The 27,622-nt window shown below is 45.0% G+C and overlaps 1 protein-coding gene across 1 annotated transcript in view; it reads right to left on the bottom strand.

Annotated features, from left to right (window-relative positions):
* Positions 1–27,622, bottom strand: part of LOC126199067 (uncharacterized) — a 144,408-nt gene that overhangs the window by 38,114 nt on the left and 78,672 nt on the right. Inside the window, exon 3 of the mRNA XM_049935780.1 lies at positions 4,954–5,074. Coding sequence (XP_049791737.1) covers positions 4,954–5,074 — 121 coding nt within the window. The remainder of the gene's footprint in view (positions 1–4,953; positions 5,075–27,622) is intronic.

Here is a 27,622-nt window from a genome sequence, read left to right as displayed (position 1 = left end):
GGACGTTAGGCAGGAAGGAGGCTTTGAAGCTGCGTTAAAAAAATTTAAAGTGTGCAAAATTCCTCTAAAGGTTCACAACCTAAATGAACATAGTACTGATTTTTCCGATTAATATGTTACATTTTTCGCATCATAAGCATTGCAATAAATCACCATTGCCATGTTACTTATAACGAATGCTCAAGTCTTCCAGTACTGAGCAACGCCTGTATATTATAGCCTCGTTTGTAAAACGGCGCATTTTCATTGCGTGTCAGTAATACAAGATGTTAATTACACATGTTATGATTGATTCACAGTCTAGTTAATTACGCAGTAGAGCTCGGAGCCTATATAACAGTTTACACGTGTGATTGGTTAGGAAACGTTTTTAATGCTAAACCCCAGTCCCTTTCCTTCTATAGCAAGCAATATCATCAAGGAACGCAACACTGGAAGAGGTTCGGAAGTGGAATGGTGCAGCTCTTATTTCTCATTTACATAAACGATTTGTGAGATAGGTTGAGCAGCAGACGGAGACTGTTTGTAGTTATTCCTGTCGTATACGAGAAGTCTTTGCGTGACTGTGGGGGGAATTCAGGATAAACTGAACTTATTACCTATTTGATGCGATGAATGGCAGCGTGCTGTTTGTTGGGAAAGAAGAACATTCCTGTAATGTTTGAATACATCATTAATGGTATGCTGTTTGACTCAGTCTAGACGTAACGTTACAAAACGACATGAGATGAAACAAGCACACAAGGGCAGTTGTGCGGAAAGAAAAAGGTCGGCATGGGATTATTGGGAGATTCCTGCAGCCGTCCTATTTAAGACACCGAGTATGCTATTCATTCAGAAGCACTGCCCGAATGTTTTGGATCCTCATCTGGGCAGAGTAATGGCGAAATTTGAAAAATTCTGAGGCACGCTGCGAAATCTGTTACTCATCGATTCGATCAGTGCGAGATTGTTGCAGAAATGGGCCCCGAATTTAAAATGGAATCATTTGGGGTAGGAAGACGTCTTTTCGCCAACGATAGTGAGAAATTTTAGAGAACGGCCATTTGCGAAACGCTGCAGAACGATTCTACTGTCCTCAATGTAATTCTCTTCTGAGGACTGTAAGGACAACATAACAGAAAGGTGAACGTACACTGAGGTAACAAAAGTCAGAGGCTAGCAATATGCACATACAGCAGATGGCAGCAGTATGGCGTACGCAAAAGGTATTGAAGGTCAGCGCGTTGACGGAGCTGCCGTTTGTGCTCAGGTGATTCATGCGAAAAGGTTTCCGGCCTGATTACTACCGCAGGACGCGAATTAACAGACTTGGAACGCGGACCGCTGGTTGGAGTTGAACGCATGGCACATTCCGTATCGACAATCGTTAGGGATTTCAGTACTTCTAAATTCGCAGTCAACATTGCGCCGAGCATACAAAATTTCAGGTGCTACTTCTCACCACGGACTACGCAGTTGTCGATGGGTTTTTACTTCACGACCGAGAGCAGCGGCTTTTGGGTAGAGTTGTCAGTGCTAACAGACAAGCAACGCTGCGTGCCATAACCGCAGAAATCAATGTGGGACGTACGACGAAAGTACCCGTTTGGACTGCGGCGAAATTTGGCGTTAATGGGCTGTGGCAGCAGACGCCTTGGCCAACAGCGCGACGTCACCTGCAACTGCTCACCTGGGCTCTGTTGGACCGTAGGCGACTGGAAAGCCGCGGCCTCGTCCAGGTTTCGGTTGGTAACACTGATGGTAGGGTCGGAATGTGGCGCAGGTCGCACGAAGTCGTGGAGCCAAGTTGTCAGACCGACACTGTGAGCTCTGTTTAGATATAATGGACTGCGTTCCCTGGTCCAACTGAACGGGTCGTTGACTGGAAGCGGTTATGTTCGACTACTTGGAGACCATTTGTAACCATTCACGGCTATCGTGTACCCAAGGACAGATGGAATTTATATGGGTGACAATGCGCCATGTGACCGGGCCACGGTTGTGCGTGATTGGTTTGAAGAGCGTTCTGGACAGTTCAAGCGAGTAATTTGGCCATTCCGACCACCCGATATGAATGCCTTCGAACATTTACGGGACACAATCGACAGGTCAGTTCGTGCACAAAATACCGCACCGACAACACTTCCTCAATTATTGGCGGCTGTAAAGGCAGCGTGGCTCAAGTTTTCTGCATGGGACCTGCACTGAATTGTGGAATGATTGCCACGCCGAGTTGCTGCACTACGCCAGCCAAAAGAAGGTCCGACACGCTATTTGGAGGTACCGCACGGCTTTCCTCACCTCACAATATAATCATATTATCCCTCGCCTTATCTGTGAATGAAACAAAAAGGCGTGAGTTAGTAATGGTGCTAAATTCCGTACCTCATATATAATACAGTGATTTTCGGAATGTATGTACAGATGTAGATATAACACGTCTGTCCGAAAAATTTCGAGACTAGGTTAATAAATGATAAAGAAACTGTAAGATGGTGGTTTTAATGCTTCTACTGTTCTACATTGTCTCCCTCACTTTAGTACAACACACATATCATTTGTACAACCGTGTGGAACTGTCAGAAAAGTCCTTCTTTGGGATGTCGTTCAAGTCGCCCGTCACATTAGCTTGACTGATTATGTGAATTTATGCACGTTGTCATTTTGAGGTAGGTTCGTAAACACCAAGTCTCCTCAACCGTGACTATATTTCCAGAAAATAATTGTTCGTCTTTTCCATTTCAGTCAAGTCACGGTAGGCATCCACGCGTCGTTCTTCTTGTACGGATGTCCCAGTGCGCGAGATAAACTCTGCACACACTTTCCTCCTCTTCAAAACTTTCTGAAGAACGTCTTGAACACTTGATTTTCAGATGTTGCTCCACAACCATTTGTGGCACAACAACGTTGCTTCACTACAGCCGACTGGTCGGATTCCTATCTGTTACTGCGCTGGGATCCCTTATTTATTCGTCAGGATTTGTGGAAATTTTGGTCGCAGTTTTAATTGAAACTAACACTTTCCACAACTCATTAAGTTCCAATTCTAATCGGACACTTACCTTGTAGATGGAAACATTTACACTGAAAACCCACAGAAACTGTTACACCGGCCTAATATCTTGTAGGGTCCCCGCGAGCACGCACAAGTGCCGCAACACGACGTGGCATGGACTCGACTAACGTTTGAAGCAGTGCTGGAGGGAATTCACACCATGAATCTTGACGGGCTGTCCAGAAATCGGTAAGAGTACGAGGGCGTGGAAATTTCTTCTGAACAGCAAGACATCCCAGATACGCTATACAATGTTCGTGTCTGGGGAGCCTGGCGGCTAGAGGAAGTGTTTAAAGTTAGAAGAGCGTTCGTGGAGCCACTCTGTAGCAATTCTGGACGTGTAGAGTGTCTCATTGTCGTGCTGGAATTTCCCAAGTCCGTCGGAATCCACAATGAACACGAATAGATGCAGGTGATCAGACAGGACGCTTACGTACATGTCACCTGTCAGACCATTTTCCGACCGCAGCGAGGTCGGAGATTTGATGTTTTACCGGATTCCTAATATTGACGGTACATTCGTGAAATACTCATACCGGAAAATCCTCAAGTCTTCGCTATCTCGGAGATGATGTGTCCCATCGCTCGTGCGCCGACTATAACACCACGTTCAAACTCACTTATATCTTGTTGACCCTATATTGTAGAAGCAGTAATCGATTCTTGTTGTATTATACAGGCGTTCCCGACCGCAACGCCACATTAGTGGGCTTTCGACTTTCAAATTATGCGAGCGCGTTGGAAAGCCCCCCTATATGCCTTTCGATTATTCGTTATCTTTTTAGTGTGTGTGCCGAAGTACGCCTTTTCAAAGCAAAGCGGCATTGAAAACGTATCACAAAGACGTCAGTTAAGAAATCATCAGCGAGATAAGACTTCAAGAGGTATTATGATAACCGAGACAAGAAACAAAGTTCAGGTGACTAAGTAGAAGCGTAGCGGTTAATGTCTTGGTTTACGGAGTTAGAGGAAGTGGGTTCGTACTCCGTTCCATGCTAATTTTTAAATTTTAATCTTAGCGTTGTTAACATATTCAGGGACTTTGTTGTGAATGTAATACAAGTATTTCCTCCAATATTCGATGTCAATTAACGTTTCCGTCTGATCAGAGAACGAACGATGAAATAAATATTTGGCTGTTTATTTCCGAATATGTCGTGATTTCTCTGTGTGTGTGTGTGTGTGTGTGTGTGTGTGTGTGTGTGTGTGGTTAGGCAGGAAACTAAGGGAACAGTTTACATTTTTAGAACTGAAACGAACAGTAATAAAATACATATTCATTCTTCTCACAAATATTTGGCTATTTGTTTCCGAATATGTGGTGATTTCTGAAAGTGGTGTTAGGCAAGAACCTAACGGAACAGCTTAAATTGCTGCGAGTAAAACGATGAGCAGTAACATTCGTATCCTTTCTTATCACAAATATTTCGTACGTTGCGAACCGCAGAGACATTCCTGTAGAGAGTTCTCTCGACACCTGTGAGATTTTCCTGTCACTACCACATCCATAAACATCAATTCGGCGCCATAGCAAATGGCAAATCGACAGCCCCGTTTCTGGCCGCCTTCACTGCGCCATTACGTCACAATTACTTCAGTTCCTGCAAGAAGTTGTGTGAAAGTACTCGGTGCTAGAACGCTGCCAGAGGAGCCAAAACAAGGTGGCGTGGATCGTTTTGGCTCCCCTAGCGGCATGCTACGGAGGTGTGGCGTAAGACTGCTGACATGTAACTGCGAACAAACAGGTACTTAATTACGCGACTAGATTTTTTCGTGGTGTTTGGTAAACCTGTGTTACTATCACTCGTACAAGACATTTGGGAAGAGAACTTTGCCGCACACATTTGCCTGCAAATAACGACGGCGTATAACTGGCTTCTCCTCCCGCGCCGCCTGACATCAGCCCTGCGACGCGCCAGCCCCGGAGCGCCGCTGCAGCGCCTCGTCGTCCTCAGCTGTGGGGCTCGCGCGCCGCGTCACTCCAAGTTGCCAGCCCGCGGCACCACTGCTTGCCGCCCCCTCTCTGCCTATCTCAACCTGTGGCGATACACAATCTCACAAAATGTCGCTTCTCACCTCCAGTGAGCACGCTCTTCCCGAACCCCCCCCCCCCCTCTCATGTCGTAAGACATGGCACAGCGTATCTTCCTAATTAACACCCACAGAAATTTCGTTCCCCCGTGATCTAAAACGGATCATCCTCGTACGGCGATCCCCCCTCCTTGCCACCTCCCCTCCCCCAGCCTTATCCGGCGATACAGATTAATTCCATTTCCCACAGCAATACCATCGACAGAGGGAGTATCTGCCCTTTTTCTTGCGATTACCAGTATCAGCACTCCCCTCCACCTTGTATTTTTCCTTTTTCGTATGTATTTATTTATTGTATGGTGTACGTCGTCATTTACATACACAGGGTGAAGCACATAAAACTTGCACCACAAATATTGCGGAAACGAAACGTGCTATTGATGTGTTTGTTTTCACACAATGAATTGGTAGTTTTGCGCTAGTAGTAGCTGATCGAGGTATTGTAATAATACTTAGAAAGTGTATTTATTGTGCAAATATATGCTTTTTAAAAGGAACAATGCCTACTGACATTAACAAGATAAAAGTGTTCGTAGTTATAATGTGAGTGGTGTTTGTTGCAGGATTCTAGCACGAGTCTTTTACGATATATCGTATTTCGAAAAGTTCCTACACTGACACTTCTACAGTACCTGTGGTAGCATACACTAAAAACAATACAAGTGCATAAACTACGTATGTGCATTCTAACCAGTAACTAGTTGTGTTTGAGATGATCACCATCAGCAGAAATACATGCTTCCAGTCAGGTATGGAACGATTGCTGCACACACTCTAGCATTTCGGCGGAGATGTCAGAACGGACAGCAGTAATACTCCGTCGAATATTATCAGATGTTACTGGTATGTCGTTGTAGACATCGTCTTTCTGCTTTCCCCACTGAAATAAGTCCACTGGCATCAAGGCTGAGGTACAGGTCCTCTGCATCCAATCCAGAAAGACGTGCCCCACTACTTGGTGCTCTATGGGCTGGACAGCCACCACGTTGCTGCCACATGTTCCTCCTAGTCTGCAGAGGATCGTGGAAAATGCTCTGTTAGGAGGCCATGATATTTGTGCACGTTCATTATTCCGTCTATGAAAAACTGTTCTATGATCTGATGGTTGATTATACCACATCGCACGTTTACACTCCATGGACGATGACGTTCCGTTTGACGAAGCCAACAGTAATTATCAACAGACCTATAGCTCATGTTTCGGTGGTTTACTTGGCGGTGAGTGATAAATGTGGGTTCATCACTACACAAGATGCAGAACAGATCTGGAGTATGCTGTCTTACTGTCCATGTATAGAAGTTAACACGATTCTCATAATCCTTTCCATGCAATTCTTGATGAAGAGAGATGTGATAGGGGTGAAACCTATATCGATGGAGAAAGCCTAGGACACTTGCTTGACTCATCGCAGTGCCTCATCTGGTTGTGTGGAAGCTAACACGCAGATCAGCTGCAACTGTCGCCACTTGTATCTTTCTGTTACGTTGTCTAGGTGTTACATTACCAATTTCACATAACTCGTTGAAGAGGTTGATAAATAAATGCCGACATGGTTGACGTCTATTAGGATATACTGTCGCACGTACTGTACAAGAAAAACTGCATTCTTCCTACACTCTCTATACACCACGAGCATGTCGCCTTCTTCTGCTTTGGTACATCTCATCGCTCACTCACAACGTACTGTGTAGACTGTCACTCACTGTAGGACTATCACATTAACTGACTAGCATGTCGCAATGCACTCAAGAAACACACAAGCATACTGTAAGCAAATATAATAACATCGTACATAGCAGCTACGCATGTTGAAGGCACAGACAAGTGTCGGTGTTTAAACTTAACGACTCGCGCTAGAATCCTGCAACAAACACCACTCACATTCTGATTTACCCTTCTTTCAATTGAAATGATAATTAAATCAAGACTCTAACCTATCGGCAGGCGTTGATATACATCAACGGGGACAGTTGAAAATGTGTGCCCCGACCGGGACTCGAACCCGGGATCTCCTGCAAACACGGCAGATGCTCACTCCAGCCGAGCCACTGAGGGCACAGAGGATAGTGTGAGTGCAGGGATTTATCCCTTGCACGCTCCTCGTGAGACCCACTTTTCCAACTTAATCTCCGTACACTACATTCGTAGTGCCCCTGCCCACTACGCTCATTACTGGCGGCAGACAATCTGACCGAGTCCCGTAAGAGTTCGCGCAATGCGTGTGCATCCGCACAGAAGAGGAAGGCCAGTAGCCGGTTAGCTGTAACTTTATATGAGATGATATCTGATACCATCTCCATATATATCTACTTTTAGTTCGTCAATATCAATGATCAACACATATTCAGTTTAATGTCATCCACGTCTTGTATGATTGGGTGAAACCAGGAGGGTTCTCTGTGATGGTGAAACTTTCACATTGTGGTGGGCTGTGCTCTTGCTAGATAATGTGAGCATCGGAATTAAAGTTCATCAATTCTTTAACAGTGCTGGCCTTCTTGATATCAGTTGTGCATGTCTAGGTCGGCTATGTCATTATGTATGGATAGCTGAGGATTATTGTGAATCTTGTGGTACTCTTTAAGGACACATTTTTACGCCGTATCTCCGATGGTGACAGATGGCTGGAGACTGAAAAGCTAGCTCGACTTCATCCAGTTCATCCTAGGTAACGTCAAAGGGCTCTAACAACTTCTGGTAGTCAGATAATCAACGAACTCTGATTGACATGCGGCAGACCATAACCACACGGAAAGTAGCTTGGGGCGAACTGCCAATGAAGCGGAGCACAGAGAGGAGAGAAGGTGTGGACGGAGCTTGCTGGCCCCGCCGCACGTGGGCATAACCTCAGCTGACCTCCTCTCAGTTGAGTGCGGCACCAGAACAACGTGCACCGGCTGCTCGCTGCATCCACGTCACTCTGCTAGGACCTGCAGTACAGAGAGACACGCACGACCAGCAGCGTATGTTTTCTCACCCCGTTGCGTTCTAGATGCACGGTCGCATAGAAATTTTATATAATAGTGGCCCTGGTGGACATAGTAGCCATCTGACAAGCACACACCTGCTACTCGGAAATGATTTCTGCCTTATTCTCTTAATTTAAGGAATTGCAAAATGACATGAAGTAGAGATGTGGCACTGTCTCCACCGAACTCCGAAGGGTAAAAACGTGCTGTCTAGCGGTAACGCGACGATCGCCTTGTCACCCGGATGGCAGCCGCCTCCGCAAACAGCGGCCGCGTCCTGGCCGTGTTCCAGAACAGCCCCCCCCCCCTCCCCCACCACCAGCGGTCACAAAAGGAACAGCGGCGGCAGGCGGAGGGCGCCGCGTTTGAGCGAGGCGAGGCGCGGCGGTAACGAGCGGAAACGAAAACTCGGCCTCCGGGGGCTGAGCGAAATCCAGGTGGGGCGAGACGGCCGCATTCCGGCCGCTAATTAAAATTCATTTCCTACCTACCGACGGCGTACAGCATTTTTACGTCCCACTCGCTTTAGGAATGCCGAATATTTCGCCGAAATCAATTAAAATATAATATCCACTCTGCCAACCACACTCACCGTTATTCTTTCTAATCAGCAGCCGGATTGTAAATTTTAACACTGTAACACATTCTCTGATATGTAAAACGATTTGGCATCGCTATTCAGTTACCGTTCGTTATTTTGCTGCCCGAATTGTTGGCACGTTGTCTAGTCTAATTACGATTCGTGGGTAAATACCGTTCCAAATTTTGTACGCCTCGGCAGAAGTAAAAATTAATCAAATATGTTTTTCAAATGGAATAGCGGTAATACGCGTACCATGCTATATTTTTTGATGATTCGTGGTAAACTTAGAACCGGACAGAGCATGCCCCTCGCGTCCAAGGAAGTTCGAGGACTGGAGTAATAAAATATGGACAAAACTTGTTTCCTCGCACTTGAGTAGAATACGCACAATGTTCAGACAACTACGTGAAAACGTCAGACAAGTTTTTCTTTAGGATATTGTTCAACTCGCACTTCCATTGGATTGAGTGTCTGTTATGCCATCGAACTGTTGACCCTTTATGTGAATTTCTGCACTTTATCGTTTTCTGGTAGGTTCGCATTGATAACATCAAGTCCTGTCGTATGTGATGACTTTCCCAGAAAAGAATTGTATGTGTTCTGCATTTCTGACAAGTCACAGCAGGCTACCACGTTTCGTTATTCTTGTTCTGGAGTCAAGGCGTCTTGGACTATGTTTGCTGCCGCACTACGTTCGCTCATCCATTACTTGAGACTGCCGAGCTCGACAACTGACTGTTCGAAGGCACAACTGTTATTTCCAACTGCCATCGCGGTATTGCGCTGACGTCACTGATACGCCAGGAATAAAATCAGTATCGGAACTTTTTGCCTAGAACGCATATACTCAGAATATTGCCGTCTGGCATGTTGCTTACGTGCGTTTCGTTTAGTATCATGCGAATTACACAGAAAAATAATGATTCACAAATATTCCTTTGTTTTTTTCTGTTAATTTTGTACTCACTGACTACCATTATGATCGTTACAATTTTTGTTAAAGAAATATTGTAGAGGCGACGAGATAATGAAACACGTTAATATAAGGTAACTATCAACTGATTAGCGGGGAATTAAATTTTGGGTTAAGTTGCATACACTTACTGATAAATAACACATAAAAGTACACTTTTCAAAATGCGAGTGCTCCTGTTAATTATACAAAAATTTCTACCGTATTAGTTAACTTTTAATCTATCTTACTTCTTCTCGTGACAGCTACGCAAGAGAAAGGGTGGTCGCAGCAGAATGGTAACACACTGTTCCTCTAGTAATAAAGATGCAGGTCTTTCAGTTGGATGCTTCTTTGGCGGCTGCGTATCCCTCAGCGATTAGCACAGACTGCTCCTCGGTGGTCACCCATCCAAATACTAACTGGGCGCGACGTTCCATAACTTTGGTGACCGAGCGAGACCCGGCGTACCAACCGTGGCAAAGCCGTTGTGCTCACTCTACTACAGGTTTCCTAAATTCACGGAACAGGATTACGCGAGAATAGCGTCGCCTCTCTGCTTAAGATTTTCCCCTTAAGTTCTACGAGCGCTTTTGTATTTGCTGTACGAACCCGTTTTGTTTCTAGAAGCGCGCCTATGAATACGTTAGATGTCTGCTGCCATGTTTGATTAGTACAGTTTCCTAACTCTGGAGAAATTCCCTAATGCTAATCTCTGACAACTCCCTTAAAGATGCAACACGCTTCTCAGACCCCTTCCAGCAAATGTCAGTCCGCCCTTGGCCTTCTCTAGCACTGATTTTGCATCTTCACCCTAAATCATATTGCTTCTTAGAATTAACCTCTGAATATTAAAGCGACTAGTTGGATTCTAAATGCTCACCAAAAATCTTTTAACCGCTCACTATTCATTCTCCCCCTTGTTGAAATTTGCTTGCATTTATTCGCATGTAAAGAGAGCTGACATTCATTACCTAGAGCGAGAAATATTCTTCAAATCTTTCTATATTTCCTGAAAGTCATTCAACGAAGGAACCTTCCTGCTGATCCTATCTGATAAATTGTATATGTTCAAAGTTGGGCGTTCAGTTACACGCTTTGGCCTCTACTACCCAAAAATTGATCGAGCCTCTCCCATATCTGTGATCGCATGTTCATCGGTCAAAATATTACACAACGCGTTTAAAGACCACACTGGTCGCTTTAGAACGCTCTAGATCAGGGGCGGGCAGGAATTCTGCACGTGTGCGGTGCACATGCACGCGTGCAGTTCAAATCAAATGGTTCAAATGGCTCTGAGCACTATGGGACTCAACTGCTGAGGTCATTAGTCCCCTAGAACTTAGAACTAGTTAAACCTAACTAACCGAAGGACATCACAAACATCCATGCCCGAGGCAGGATTCGAACCTGCGACCGTAGCGGTCTTGCGGTTCCAGACTGCAGCGCCTTTAACCGCACGGCCACTTCGGCCGGCACGCGCGTGCAGTTAACAGGTATTCTGCGTGCACACAGGGGCAAGCTGGCCACCCGCTTCTCTCCCCTCCCCACCATACAGTCTCTGCTTCTTCTTCTGTAATGCGTTTTGTTTCCTGGCCTGCTTTATTGAATGAAGGAATAAGGTTAGTAGGAGTGCTTGAAAGTAATCATCGTTTGAAAGAGTACCTATTACCTACGATACGTTTTATTTAATTATCACAGGTGGAGTTTACAAAACGTTTAATGTCTGGAAGAAAATTTCTACACACAGACAAACGCAAACAGTTACGTAAATTTTCATTAATGATGTTTGCTCTTAACCGAGACTTATTAATTTTCATAACAGAAAAAAATCTCTCACAAACGTATGTCGAGCCAAACATTGACTTTATCTTCGCGGCTTCACGATGGAGACGAGGAAACTTGCTGTGGAAAGTCGTGATAAAAATCTATCACACGTCTTGTCAAAAGGTGAGAAATTCCTCTTTTATTGCACTAAGAACGGCAACATACTGAAATTTATTATAATGGCGTTCAATATTAAACTTCCGCTGACCAGCGAGAATACTGTCACATATACATTTCCAATTTTCACGTTTTTGCACAGAGAAAAAATGATTCTCCCATTCCCTTTTAAAAAAATAGCAAATCTCCAATTCTCCGTTTCCTTGATTCACTCTGCATTTTCCGGTTATTGAAATACAACGTTCACTACGTAGTGGTCGCTTCGCTTCAACGTCCGCAGCTTAGCCTGGAACTACACTGCGGCAACCTGCCGGCTGTCGCCATTGCCCCGTTCGACGAGTGCACGCGAGCAGCACATGTGCAGCGCTGTGTGCTCATGAGCCGCGTGCAACGTTTGCCCGCCCCTGCTCTAGATGGTTGATAACTGATGCCAGGCTTATATGTAACCCTATACCTGTGACATATGTCATGTCAGTCAAATGGACTGTATGTGTCAGTCGATTGTATGGAATCTGCTGGTACGATCTGTCGACTTAGAGACGTGACCCAACGGCTAAGAAGCTATTGTGCTAGGATGTGGCCACGACCATATCAAGAACGCAGGCGCCAGATTTGTCGGTGTAGCGGTGTATCAACGCGGACTGGTCAACTAGTCTACAGGGTTTGATCTACCACTGACAGCCATGTAACACGGGTGTCATGAAAAGATGCTAACCACCAGGACCGGAAACTAGAGTAACATCTTGTAAATGACAGTCAATTTCAAATCGAACAGGAATTGCTGATGTCGGTGAATGCAGGTCCATCTCAACCAGTTGCTTTGAAAACATTCCGAAGGGAGCTGCACGCGATGGGTATTTTACGTTGGGGTACGTTACAAAAGGTCATCGTTCATAGCGACACAGTTTTGATACGCCAAATAGTAGAAACACAACAATAGCTGACTGGAAGCGTGTAGTGTGGCCGGGTGAATCGCGATATTTTTGCCACTTTCCAAATGATGCTCCTACGGCGGAGCCACTATTTTAACCGAAATTGTTGTAGAGTCTGTGTTTGAGGCCTGGTGCGGTTCCCTGATGATTCGGATCGCTCTCATTCAGATCAGTCTAAACATGAACCAGGATGTTCATACAAATTTCAGGCTTGCAGTCGCTCGTCGTACATCCATCTTCAGGCGAGCCGTCGAAGACTGACGGAGACTTGCTCCGATCCGCAATATGTGGCGCGCTGCAAGTGTTCCGCACATGCGTCAAAATTGTCAAGTTGACAGACGGACCACACATCACTGCGTCAGCGCCCTCGCTGGTGGAAGTGCGGAACTCAACCGTCCTCTGTCTTACCGCTGATAGGGGCCGTTGGTGCACTCTGTCGTCTCCGATTAGAACAAATCCTGGAGATTGGGGGTTCCAGGTGCTCCCCAACTGGTATCCACAACCACGGTTCAAATGGCTCTGAGCACTATGGGACTCAACATCTTAGGTCATAAGGCCGGCCGAAGTGGCCGTGCGGTTAAAGGCGCTGCAGTCTGGAACCGCAAGACCGCTACGGTCGCAGGTTCGAATCCTGCCTCGGGCATGGATGTTTGTGATGTCCTTAGGTTAGTTAGGTTTAACTAGTTCTAAGTTCTAGGGGACTAATGACCTCAGCAGTTGAGTCCCATAGTGCTCAGAGCCATTTTTTCTTAGGTCATAAGTCCCCTAGAACTTAGAACTACTTAAACCTAACTATCCTAAGGACATCACACACACCCATGCCCGAGGCAGGATTCGAACCTGCGACCGTAGCAGTCCCGCGGTTCCGGACTGCAGCGCCAGAACCGCTAGACCACCGCGGCCGGCTCCACATCCACGGTTCATTAGCTTTTCCGCTAGGCGCATTTCCACGAATTCTTTAATAATGACGTGTCCCAAGAACTACGATTCTGACCATAGCAACAACTTTTTGGGATTTTTTTCTTAAAGAATCCGCAGAGAGACTCCTGGCGGAGAAGCTGATGAACCGTGACAGTGGCTACCAGTTGGACAGTGCATGGAGCAGCATGAACTCCACGCCTTGTCCTAATCGAAGACGACAGCTGGTGTTGGATCGTGTGGCCCAGCAATAAACGTCCGTCAACTTGCCCGTTGACAACTAGCGAGGGCGCTGGTAGCGGGAACCGTGGTCCGTCTGTCAACTTGATTTAGAAGTATGGGCGGAATTCTCACAGCGCGCTATATGCTGCGGTACTTAGTAAGTCTTGGTCACCATTCGAAGGCTCACCTGAAGATGACTGGCAGGTAGCCACTCGCTAAATCGTAGGATGAATTAAACGACAACCGGCTGTAACCCAGAAATTTGTCTGAACATTCAGTTCACCGGGAACATTTTATAATTCACATCAACCAGGATGTTTACTGAAACATTCTCGGAATCGAGTTGTTATTCTTTCATTCCTTCGTGACGGGTATTTCCTGGACGCCTGTCTTCCAAAGTGGGAACTGTCCCAGTTGACAGGGGAGCACGCATAAATTCCTCGTTTGATGAGCACTCGTACGTCGACCGGTCTGCTAAATCACCCTATCTAACACCAGTGGAAAACGTCTGGGAGTATTCGGTACAGCAGATGAAACTTAGCAACAAACAACCGCACAGGTTGATAGCTACAATCGTTAGTGACTGACTTTAGTTCGAATGGCATACCTGAAGAATCTTGTGAACTATCTTCCCCACCGTATTGATGTCATTATAAGAGATAATAAAGGTAGTGTTGCACGTTGTTACCGCGATGTCTGCTGAACGTGGTTGCTTTTGTCGTGTGCTTATCGTGGTTATTATTCAACGATGATGTGGCAGTGGGCGGAACCTGTTGGTCGGCTACGGCGACGCAGCCCAGCAACTGACGCCCCGCCTTCCCAGAAAAAAAAAGAAAAAAAGTCTTTGAACCCGAACACTATGGGACTTAACATATGATGTCATCATTTCAGTCCCCTATAAATCAGAACTACTTACACCTAACTAACCTACGGACATCACACACAGCCATTCGAAGCTGTTACCGCAGTGGTCGCGCGGTTCCAGACTGAAGCGCCTAGGAGCGGTCGGCCACTACTGCGCCCCCGCCCCCCCCCCCCCCCGGCTCGTGTGTGCGTTCCTCTCCGGAGCACAGAGGCCGCGCGGCCCGGGGCCATATTGTCGGCGCTACAGCGGCTCGTTTCCGCTGATTGCGGCTTCTGCGGCCGCAGCCGGACCCTCCAGCGGTTGGAATTAGCCCAACCGAGGGACCCGTCCTTGCGGCCAGCCGGAGGACATGGCGGCCGGCTGCCCGCTGCCGGCTGGGTCGTGCAGCGTAGTGTGGATTAGACCTGGCTACACACGAGGCTTCTAACGAAAGTCGAGGGCATGCCTTTGTTGCGACCGCACCTGCCAGATTGTAATAAAACTGACTCCAGTATCGTACTCCACGCAATATCTCTGTCTTTATGAATTTTTATCACGTGACTGAAAGGCATATTTAACAAATGCCCGGCATTTCGTTTCGACAGCGCGCTGTCATTTAATTCATTGTTAAAGAGAAAAATCGGTAAAACACAGTCTCGCTGCCGTAGTATTAAATAAACGACTTCCTACCGTGTCAAGCGGTTCAGATGCCATGAGCTTTCGAACAAGTACTCCTCGATCGTTGTCAAGTGGAATTGGTGGGGTGGTGGTACGCCCTTATACAGGGGGTCTCGCACCTTTTGGCTCAAACAGGTGATAGAGAGTCCACAACCGGTTATATTAAGATAGCGGACTAGTGGTGGGAAATGCGTATTTATTGGGCTACAAACACACACAGCATACAGGTATACATTGCGTAACAGCAACGTAACTCATAGTACTTGTTCAAAGTAACGACAGCCAGTCTCGATGCGGCCACGACAACAGCACATGAAGCTCTGCCACACTGTCGCCAAACTGCCTGCTGTTTGTAGCACCAGGGAACAGGCGTACTGGACCTTAGCAAGCAGGTCTCCGTCCGTTTCTACGGCGGTTTCGTGCACCAACGTCTTCACGTAACTCCAGAGGGAGAACTCGCGAGGTATGAGATTTGGCGATCGCTCTGGCTGTGGGACAAGACCTCCTCTTCCAATCCAACGATGAGCGTCAGTGTTGTTCAGGTGCTAGTGCACCGTCGTGCTGAAAGCACATCCTTTCGCGAACAACAAGGGGTACAGTCATCAAGAATTGTGGCAGCACATCTCGCAGGAACACCGGATAACGTGGAGCATTCAGACGAGGAGGCAGCAAATCAGGTTCTGTTAGTTGATCTCGGACAACGCCTGCCCATACGCTGACAGAGAATCGTCGCAGGTGGCCATTGATGTGGGTGGCGTTGGAATCACTGGTGATTGACGCCTCATACGTGAACAATACAAACTGTACGAAGTTCAGCACCACAACACTGCGGTGGATAATCCATTGAAGTGAACGTGGGGCTCAAAATCGGTTTGTCCCAGTGCTTGCACACGATTTTTATGATAGGGGTGTAATATCTGTTCCACTAGAACTCTTCACACTGTAGCCTTCCAAGTGTGTGTTTCACGGGAAATTTGACGGGTACTTATTGCTGGATGGTCGGCCACATCGTCCAATACCATCTCCTCAAAGTTTGGCGTTCGGACATGTCTCTGGCGGTAACCTCGCCCGGATCTAAGTGGCGTAAGCGACCCCGTCTCTCGTAAGGTGCTATCCACGGAGATGAACTTGATCCAATTAGGATGACGCCTGTTGTGATAGCGTTCTCTGAACATTCGTGCTGCTTTTCATCCTGCCACACAGTACGTTAAATGCATATCTTCCAACTCTTTTGACGAGTAACGTTTCATCTTTGAGGACGCGTCATGCGCTGCACAAAGTAACGCCCCTGACAATGGACACATCACAAGCTGTCTGAGCAATTGACACTGACACCAGCTCAAATGGCGTGCGTCAGGCACAGGTTGATACATCGGTGCGATGCATGCGGTCGTCACATGCCACACGTTCCGTCTGGCGGTCAGGTACGTACGCTGTTTATCCCATGCTGCCTGTTCCACTGTACAACAGACACCCGGGATCTTTGCGAGAGTGTGGAAGATCGTCATCCGCTGTTGCAACACATGCACCATGCCTCGCAGTCGTCGCTTTGAACAATTACTGTGAGCCGCTTTGTTGTTATGCGATGTACAGTACGTGTGTTTATAAAACGATAAATATGCATTTGCGACCATTGGTTCCCTATTTCAATATAATCGGTTGTGGACCCACTATCTCCTGTTTCAATTTCACCCAAAATGTCTGAGACACCCTGTGTACTCTAGCAACAAACTGCCGCGTTACTGGCGCTCATGGTTTCACCATATATAGGCACACGTTGACTCTGCGTTCGATGCGCTCGCTTCAGGACGACACCTGTTGGAAAAGTGTGCTCTGTACATTGGTTGTTGCTTTACGGGCGCTACATGCTGCCACACGGTACACTAAACGCATGGATCTCACGCCGCATACTGCTGCAGGCCGTCGTCTGTGTTGAGCGCGGTGTCGCTAATTTTTGTTACGATGGATTCTTCAATCACACAGTCCCGGACACCGGTAGTATGAGCAATGGCAGACGTCGCTGTGGTGACCGTTTTCTAGAGCATGCTCTGCTAAAGCGGATTTTTCAGGGTAGCGTAGGCGATAAAACCTTTAATTCTCTTTCCTGCATTGTCCTACGGTACATTCTGTTTGTCCACCGTAAGACAGGCCACATTCGCAAGGTTTCTTGTAAACCCCACGTGTTATGAGACTTTAAATGGTGTTAGTAATTATTTGAATTTCTACGGAGGTCTGAAGATCGAGGCTTTTTGCTTTCACATTCGTTGGCTTTGCCAACTCGCAACCAAACTATCACATTCCGACCTAACCTAGACCTCGTCTGAAGTTGGGAAAATCGACATGAAACCGTAAAGGCAAAATAAATTATCATATGGGGGTCGTTCAATAAGTATTGCACCACATTTTTTATCTCAGAACATATTTGTTGTTAAGAGTCAGAATTTGGTGACAATATATATCAACATGTCTTGTCCATGTCCTATTTTTCGCCAGCGTTGTAGAAGAGCATGATTTCCGTGCTGGTAAAAGCTCTTGTACTGCAGGCGCAGCCATGTGTCCACTGCATGACTGACACTGTCGTCATCTTCAAAGCGTGTTTCCGGTAGAGAATCTGTAAGCAGCACAATGAGATGGAGTAATGGTACCGGCAAGATTCAGCATGTCTGCAGCTGTGGCTGTGGCGGGACGTCCCGAGCGTGGCCGAACATCGAGCTCTGTTTCTGCATTTCCTGAGACTCTAACTTCCTTTACCCATCTACCAATTGTAAGCCTATCAACTGCAGCATCGCCATACACTGCACACAAATGTTTATTTATGTTCACCACGGTTTCTTTTTCTGCACACAAGAACTCAATAACAGCACGCTGCTTGTAACTAAGCCGTACGTAGACGCCATTTTGACGCTGTACTGCGGCTCTGCCACCTGCCAGAACGGTTAGAAACTTCACAGGCGCGCAGGGCAAACATCAGACGTGAAGCACCAAGAAAGACGTTTGTCTGCGCATATTAATGGCTTTTTTTTTTTTTTAAAAAAAAAGTGGTGCGTTACTTATAGAAGGACTCTCGTAAAAGTTGGTGGCAGTTTCTTGAAACTTTCAACATACATTGAAACTACTCTCTAGCAACACGTGTCGTAGACTACAGGACGTTTGCCTACATTCCTATACGGAAATAAATCCTTAGTGAGCCTGTATGCAATCGGCGAAAAGCCGCTTATCCCTGCAGGAGTTCCAGGCTACGCAGAAATGTCTCACCTCGAAAATATCACTCCGTACAAGCGATTCAAACCCGGTATATTTGGTTCAACTATCCCCGAACGAGATTCGACGCGTTCATGCAAGGTAGATGTTAAATTCTTCATATCGAAGCCTAATATCGAGCATAAACCATTAAAAATAGGCTCCTTTTCCAACTAGTAATGTAATGTATCCCACGTTAGTAAACAATGAGAGGAAAGAGAATGAATTGCTAATGCTTGTACTTAATTCTCTGAAAGTTCGGATGTAGGACACATCGCAGTACCACAGCAGGGGCATAATAAAGGAAGATATATCATCAGGAGTTCAATTTTGATGAAACCTCCCGCTCGGCCAAATTAAAACTCCTACATCACAGTTCTCCTTGCAGTTAGCTGCAGAAAAGCTAGGTAACGACCGGTCGTGATAATATGGTGTATAATGCAACGGAGTAACGTGCATTACACAAAGGAAAACAGTAATAGCACTTCGTGACACTTAATTTAGGTTGGAATGTTCGTCGTGTGAAGATTGCAAACCAATCCAGTGACTTTCCAATGTTATTAAAAAACTGAAAGGGACCAAAATTCTAAACACATAATTACTAAAAGAATTTTTTGCAGATTAGTACGAAATAAAAGTATAAATAAATTTAAATATTGTCATTATTATTATTAAAATTATAAGTAACAAGCAAATGTGTTCTTACATGAAGGCGAACGGAAGAAGAAAAGTGATAGAGCAGAAGCTACGTGACTCAATTATTGTTTAAGGTGAAGAACGAAATTAGATCTACGATTTTAAAACAGTCACAGAGACATAGGTACGACCGGATCTTTGGCATAACAAAACAAATTAATTTATTATAATAGTACCTGTTATAATTTCGCTTATACCGCCGAGGTTTTTAAGTCAGACTACTTCTACTCTCTGTTGGCAAATTTTACTTCTATAAGCCGTTGCATTATTTTGGTAATAAAGTTATTTCTCCCATCCAGTATATTCAATACGAACAACGAGTCTGTTAACACCAACACTTCTGTTACTTCCATCAAACTTCAGAGCCTCTATTATCTCAATGCTTTCAGCTGTAAACATAGAAAATTCTCAATAAAAATTGCAAGATATGTATGTATTAGGCGTATTGTCGATCCACTGCTCTACCTTCCGTGAGACCGATCTATCTGGAAACCCTCTCTAGCGCCATGGAGTGCAATACGTTCGTAAGCACTCACATTCTACATAAGCCCCTCATTTCCGCCCACTTCCCTCCTTCGCGGTTCGTGCCAAGGTTTTGTGAAGGATTTACTTGGCGTAAGCCTAATGCCACAATCGGGAACCCACTCCGACACTTTATTCGCAGTTCGGAATCCCCTTGTTTCCATCCCAGCTTGCAGGAAATTGGCCGTGCCGGGCCGGGCGCAGCGAAATACCAGCTACATCGGAAGGGTGGCGGAAGAAGAAAAACGAAAGAGAATTGGCTGAATATTTCTGAAATAAGCGTCTTCCTAAAGCAATTTTTGATCATAATCTTTTCGGAATGGTGATGACCTTACATCTAATGCAAGCGTTTACGAGGTCTACTCATAAAGTTTTAATTATAATATCGAAAAACTCAAGCTGTGATCATGAACTTGATGATGGTGTTAGTTTTTTCTACATATTCATATTCACGTTGTAACCGACACATTTTTCTTAACGAAGGATGACTTGCTGAGACCATGATAGTTTAAATCTGTATTTTGGCTGTTGAGGAAACTACTAGGGGCGTTCAATAAGTAATGCAACACTGTTGTCGGCCAATTTCTGTTGAAAAATTCGGGAATTTATTGTGGGACATCGTGGAATATTCCAGTGTCAGCCTCTATAGTTTCTTGAAGTTCCGTATGTTGCGGCGCTGTACCTAGCCCTCAAGACGACGTCTATAATGAAGGTGCGTTCCAAGTCCAGAGCTGTCATTACGTTTCTTTGGTGGAAATCCGGAGCATCGCAGATATTGATAGGCGCTTGCAGAATGTATAGGGACAACTGGCAGTGAACAAAAGCACGGTGAGTCTCTGGGCGAGGTGCCTGTCACCATCGCAGTAAGGTCGCTCAAACACGTCCGATCTCCCGAATGCCGGCCGACCGCAAAAAGTGTTGATTCGTGCAATGTTGGAGCGTGCGGGCATACTCATTCGATGTGATCGACAGATCGCAATCAAACACCCCGCTGCACAAATGTGCTAGTGCTGACGTACCTGTCCAACAGTTGAGGGTACTCAAAGGTGTGTGACCGCTCTGTCCCTCGAAGCCTAACAGAAGACAGTAAAGACCAACGAAAGACGGTCTGTGCGGAACTGCTTGTGCGTTACGAGCCTGATCGTGACGATTTTTTGTCGAAGATCGTCACAGGCAATTGAATATGGGTTCACCACTTCGAATTGGGAATAAAACGGCAACCCGTGGAGTGGAGAGATATCTCCTAAGAAGAGAAACTTCCAATCTCGACCCCAGCTGGTAAAGTCCCCTTCTGGGACTATGAAAGGGGTTATTCTGTTTGATGTCCTGCCTCGTGGTGCAACGATTGACTAGAAAGTGTGTTGTGCTCCCCTCAGGAAACTGAAGAAACAAGTTCAGCGTGTACGTCGCCACTAAAATCAAACGTACTCCTCCTACCAAAAACAACGTCAGGCTTCACTCAAGTCTGCGCCCCAGATAGGTGCCCACAAAGCCTCATTGGACTGTTCTTCCTCATCCACTCCTCCACCCTACAGCCCGGATCTCGCACGTACCCGATTTCATCTCTTTGGCACAATGAATGATCCACTTCGCAGAAGGCAGTACGTGGATGTTGGAGACGTTATCGATACTACAAGACGTTCGCACCGACGTCGACTACTGAGTGGTACGATGTGGGCATACAGACCCTCCTAGTAAGATGGCGCAATGTCGGAGATTACATTAAAAATTGGGTTTTGTAGTCAAAAGAGTAGGATTAATACGGTGCATTGGAATCCGGAATAACGCCGACCTGCTTTCAGGAAAAATAGTGTTGCATTCCTTATGAACGCCATTGGCAGTATACTCCTCTAACGGTTTGGCGTTTAGCAGGATTATCTGACAGCAGTACACCGTGGCAATTTGAAAAAGTGCTCACCATCACCTTGCCCGATGACAGTTGGGGCTGCGCGTTTTCGGTGGTAGCGAATCTACACGTTCCCAGTGGCTGCTTTGGTCGGGCTCACGTCGACACTCCAGCACTGGTGGGTGGATCAAAGGCAATCAGGCGAGGGTGTGAGCATTTCGGAACCCAAAGAGCGGCGACCTTTGTTGTATTCGAAATGTCTTGCAAGATGCTGAAATTCTTTTCACCTTTCGACTATCGCCTCGATTTTGACACGCCTGTCTTGGAGGATCAAGGCCTCCACTTCTCTTTAAATTCCCTGTTCTTCAGAGAGAGGTGATTTGCCATTTCTTTTTTCGTTATTCGGACTTTTTATATCACACTGGCAGCATCTGCATCATATAACCGCTCCGCTGTATGATGGTACATTCTTTCCGTACGTTTCTTTCAACTCAGACCGAATTGTTGCCTCTGTCCTTTCCATTCAGTTGGAGGAAATAAGTTACCATTCAACACCCCACTTTATAAGTCTGTTGCGCGATTTTTTGGTTCTTCCAGCGACGTGCTACTGTACTATGGCGTGGGGTTTCAGTGTGTCCGAGGACTGCAGAAATCTACGAACAAATAAACAAAAAATTTATTACGTAACCCTGTTTTTCGAGCTGATAATTCAAGCTTTGTGATTATATCGGACCGTTATAATTGAAGTGCACCTAGTCAAGGAGGGTCAGAGTACGCTGCTATAATTATCGTATAGCAGAGAAACTTGGTAGATATGCTAATGTGTTACTGTGAACCGCTTTGTACTGGAAACATTAATTTGAATTTTGACCACCAGGTGCAAATCTGGCGCTGTACAACATCTCATCGACCTGTCCAGTGCTAATATTGAACAAATTGTGTAAGTTACAGTTAAAAATAAAATCAACATATCCCAATTGCTTGATATTTTATGCCCACATCACGCTCGTAGTCCATTGCATACGGAAACATTTCTATACGTCTTTCAGAGAGCCAGAATTGCATCAAACTGAAATTACTTTCTTTCCAGCGTAAACAGGTTCTACACAAACGCATTGGAATACCCAGGAAGTTTCGCTGCCGTACGGTAGTTAATGCCCACAACGGGCAACTGCGAGTAGCTGTACTTTAATTATAACCACCCGGTACCTCGCAGAGATGAAAGTTAATCACACCTATGTCAATAACTTCCTATAGACATTTTTTTTATGTTCTTTCATTTCTTCCAGTTGTTTAACAGCCGCCCAACAAGATAAAGAGCTGTCCTGCCTTACATACAGTATTACCTCCACATATCAGATATGTGGCTGACGAACACTTCCTCATTACACTTTTTATTGTCAAGATGACATGAGTCCATTATTGGCGAACATTTGAACATTACCAATCGGGGACTGCATTCAGGAACAGGGTTTTGTGTTTCTAACTCTCCAACTAGTAATTGCGGGGCTACGAAAACAATAAAACTTAATCAACGAGCAGAGATATTAAAAAACTGAGCACAGCGCTTACTGAAATAAAACGCTCGGATAAAAGGGAAAAAAAGATTTTCTTTATATTTTGCTGCGACTGTTTGGATATCATCTCTCGGGCGCACGTCCATCAGGGTTATTAAGTCCTATCCCGCATCGTTTCTGATGCAGGAAGATATCCTTTCCTCTTCCCAACAACCTGTTATCGAATATTAGCACTTGAGAACTCACACAAGAGACATGATGTAGACAAACTATACGACGTAATTCGTTAGAAGATTTAATGATCGTATGACTGCTTCCAGGCGGTACCAGAACAAAAAAAAAAAAAAAATGGTTCAAATGGCTCTGAGCACTATGCGACTTAACATCTGAGGTCATCAGTCGCCTAGAACTTAGAACTAATTAAACCTAGCTAACCTAAGGACATCACACACATCCATCCCCGAGGCAGGATTCGAACCTGCGACCGTAGCCGTCCCTCGGCTCCAGACTGTAGCGCCTAGAACCGCACGGTACCAGAACCACTAATTAGCAATAATCAAATACAGACGGCGGGACTTGATGATTTAATTCAAATTATCCGCTGACTTTCACGCTTTAGAGATCAGTTCCTTGTACTACGTCGTTGACTGAATTCTGCGGAGTAGAATGTCCGTAATGGCATTATCGCTTCAAATATTGGGAACAAACCATGTCCATCTTTCTGAAGACATCAAATCCTATTGAAGCATTCCTGACTTAGGTTTGTACTTTCCATAAATGACATCAAGTACCAGCGTGGTTTGTTAAACATGTCATGGTCTATCTCCTACCCGTCCTTGTATAACTGACCCTGTGTTTCGCTTGCAGCAACTGAGCTGTCCACGAGACATCGAAGTTTAACCTTTCTTCCTTACTTCAAGATATTTTCCATTTTAACGAATATGGACTGTGGTGCACTAGAAGAACAATACAATAGCACAATGGTACAATAAAATTTGAGAGAAGAATGAGATCTTTACAAATTGTTAAACGCCGCCAATTCCACTAAGAATGTATTTCTAATCTGTGAATACCTAATCGTTTTGCGTTCATTAATTAAATATTCCTAGATTTTCCCTCACTGATCTAAAAATGAGTGCCGTTTTATGCTGTTAGAATTATGTAGCATTTCGATCTGTTGATTAATATATTTCCTCTATTTCATCCAACATATTTATGTTACATACAACTCAATATTATATGGAGATTTAGAATATATATGAGATAAACACGAATTCCACCGACTAAACTTCGGAGCTTGTTTTGTGAGTAATTCTGTTTCTTCTGATTTCTTGCCGCCACTTATCTTTGTATCTTTAATGGACTGAAAATATCGCCACAACAGCACTACTGTTGACGCTATGCACTGTGTGTCTTGTTCGAAAAAAAAAAATTAGTTGCATTACTCAGGGTAGCTGCTGCCGACAAGCGGCCACTTTACTCTTCGCCCTGCTGCTTGCATTCTGTCACAGGTTTCTCCTTCCGACAGCGTTAACTGTCCGTCAGCGGTGGCACCCAGGGGTGCTGCCAGGTCAGGCATGCACGTGGCGTGTGGCTTCACTGACCGCAGTAGTGGAGCGGTGCGACGGTGCTGTGGTGAGTGCTCCTGCAGGGGCTGCCACCGTATCCCAGTACCCTGTCTTCTGAGTTCGTACTACAGGTTTTTTACAGTATTGTGGGAGTATTACCTGGAAAATAAAGGTAACTGGAGCAACAAACAGAATAAATCTAAATTTAATTATTACTCTGTAATGGACCACAGGAGACGACAGGTCCACTCTATTAAAATACTCAGAAACCATTCCCGGAAAACCTCCGAGAGATGTTCAACACATCTATATTGGGCTAAGATTACAGCTGTCTCCGTTCTTACAGATGTATGTGCCGGTAATCATTTTGTGGTTATCTTCGATCTTTACTCGCCGTTGCTATTCGTAGTTCACATTTATCTGCGAGATAAACTTAACGCAGAACTCCAGTTATGGACGCCTTCCAACATGATGTTCTTCAGTCCCACCGTAGGGCTTACGTTTTGATTGATGTATCAGGAGGCAGCGCTCGGCAGCCAAAACAGGTTACGACCATCTGAGGGATTGCTTGCAAACACGGATTGTGGTTTGGCTACAGGGCAGTTTGAAACAGGGGAAAAGAAAACAAATTGCAACAGAGATGAGGAAAATATAGCGTCTTGATGATCCAAAGATTAGTCTTATTGCTAATAAAACTGACAATTTAACTTAATTTGTGTAGGATGATTCAGCTGCCCCTAGCGATGTCGTTTTATACAACCAAAAATTGTATGCCTGGCCTTCAAAAACTACGTGCAAGATTCTCATGTTCCCTCGCTCGCTACGCACAAACTATTTTTCCTACAGTAAAAATGAACAGGACTTTCTTGTAAAAAATCTAATGTAGCTAAATTTTTTAATGGGATACGTTTTCGATGGTGTCCACGGTTTTCGTGTTATTCAAAAGTGATCCTAAAACACACACTCAGCCCCCACCGGTCAGGATTCCTAGTATGTTGTACATGACACTCTCGCCTACCACTGTACAAAAATATGCGACTGCGCGAATTATTTCCCACAGTCGATCTATTATGGTCTTTATCAACTCGACTCATTGCACCACCGTCTTAACCGCTCATGTACAAATTGTAAAATTGACGTCTGTGTAAATTTTACATCACAATTCCGCGAATTTTAATAGCATAAAATTAACAACTACATCGTTGTATTCGCCTTGCCTTTTGACTACGAAACTACTGTGCTAGCAAGGGTTAAGTTTGGATCGAATTGACAATATAATTAGTTTTGGAATAACGTTAACAAAAGTAGTTTTCCTTGCATTATCCTCACAGGCATGTTTCAAGTACTACCGTTAACTAAATACCCGACTATGCTGGTGGCGTAATAGACCGATCAACAGAGACCAAAAAAGGGTCGAATATCGTGTATACTCGGTCTAATCGGAAATTTTTCACAGTGGTAGGAGGGAGTGCCATGAATAACACACTAAAAATCCTCACTGGTGACGGATGGGTGTGGGGGTGAAGGTGCGTTAAAAGCCACTTTTGTACAATTTCCTTGAATAATTCGAAAACCGTGGCCTCTAGAGAAAACGTAACCCAGTACAAAATTTAACTACATTAAATTTCCGAGAAAAACGTTCTGTTCATTTTTTCTTAAGGACTAATAGTATACGTGTAGCGAGCGAGAGAATATCAAAATTCCGCGCGCGGTGTTTTAAGGCCAGGAACAGAACTGAGTGTTTCATAAAACGGCATCAGTGGGAGTAGCTGAATAATCCCGTACACACTAAGTGTAACAGGGTAAGTGCAGGTTTTCTACTGTTGACAGGAAGGTGTATTGTGCAACATTACATCAGTGTTTTCGTCATTTTCAGAGCAAAAATTATACGTATTACAAGTCGTATATTTTTAAGTTAGTTGGTGCCGCCAAGTACACGTGGCAAGTGCAAGTCATTACTGCTCATTTTCCCCTGCGCAGCAGGTCAGGTGTTGAAGTGTGGCCGCGTGGATGCAAAACACTTAGTCTATACTGCCGGGCACAATCCAATTAGTGGTGCAGTTACGTTACATAATTTACTACCTGATCTTTTCTCTAAAATCGTGTTTCCGGGAACACTGTTAGACCAAGAGAAAAGCAACCGACGAACTGATGTACGTGCGTATTAAGATGCCGCATACAAAAATATCTGCACTTATACCATATATATACATATACAGGGTGATCTATTGATCGTGGCCGGGCCAAATATCTCACGAAATAGGCGTCAAACGAAAAAACTACAAAGAACGAAACTCGTCTAGCTTGAAGGGGGAAACCAGATGGCGTTACGGTTGGCCCGCTAGGTGGAGCTGCCATAGGGCAAACGGATATCAACTGCGTTTTTTTTTTTTTTCAAATAGGAACCCCCATTTTTATTACATATTCGTGTAGTACGTAAAGAAATATGAACGTTTTAGTTGGACCACTTTTTTAGCTTTGTGATAGATGGCGCTGTAATAGTCACAAACATATGGCTCACAATTTTAGACGAACCGTTGGTAACAGTTAGGTTTTTTAAATTAAAATACAGAACGTAGGTACGTTTGACATTTTATTTCGGTTATTCCAAAGTGATACATGTACCTTTGTGAACTTATCATTTCTGAGAAGGCATGCTGTTACAGCGTGATTACCTGTAAATACCACATTAATGCAATAAATGCTCAAAATGATGTCCGTCAACCACAGTGCATTTGGCAGTACGCGTAACGACATTCCTCTCAACAGCTAGTAGTTCGCCATCCGTAATGTTCGCACATGCATTGACAATGCGCAGACGCATGTTGTCGGGCTTTGGCGGTGGATCTTGATAGCAGATATTCTAACTTTCCCCACGGAACGAAATCCGGGAACGTCAGATTCGGTGACAGTTCGGGCCATGGTATGGTGCTTCGACGACCAATCCACCTGTAGTCAAATATCCTATCCAATACCGCTGCAACCGCACGCGAGCTATGTGCCGGATATCCTTCATGTTGGAAGTACATCGCCCTTCTGTCATGCAGTGAAGCATCTTGTAG

Source organism: Schistocerca nitens, chromosome 8 (genome assembly GCF_023898315.1).
Source record: "Schistocerca nitens isolate TAMUIC-IGC-003100 chromosome 8, iqSchNite1.1, whole genome shotgun sequence".
NCBI classification, from domain to species: domain Eukaryota; kingdom Metazoa; phylum Arthropoda; class Insecta; order Orthoptera; family Acrididae; genus Schistocerca; species Schistocerca nitens.
Note: the sequence above shows the minus strand (reverse complement) of the source record. Positions and strands in the feature narration are given on the sequence as shown.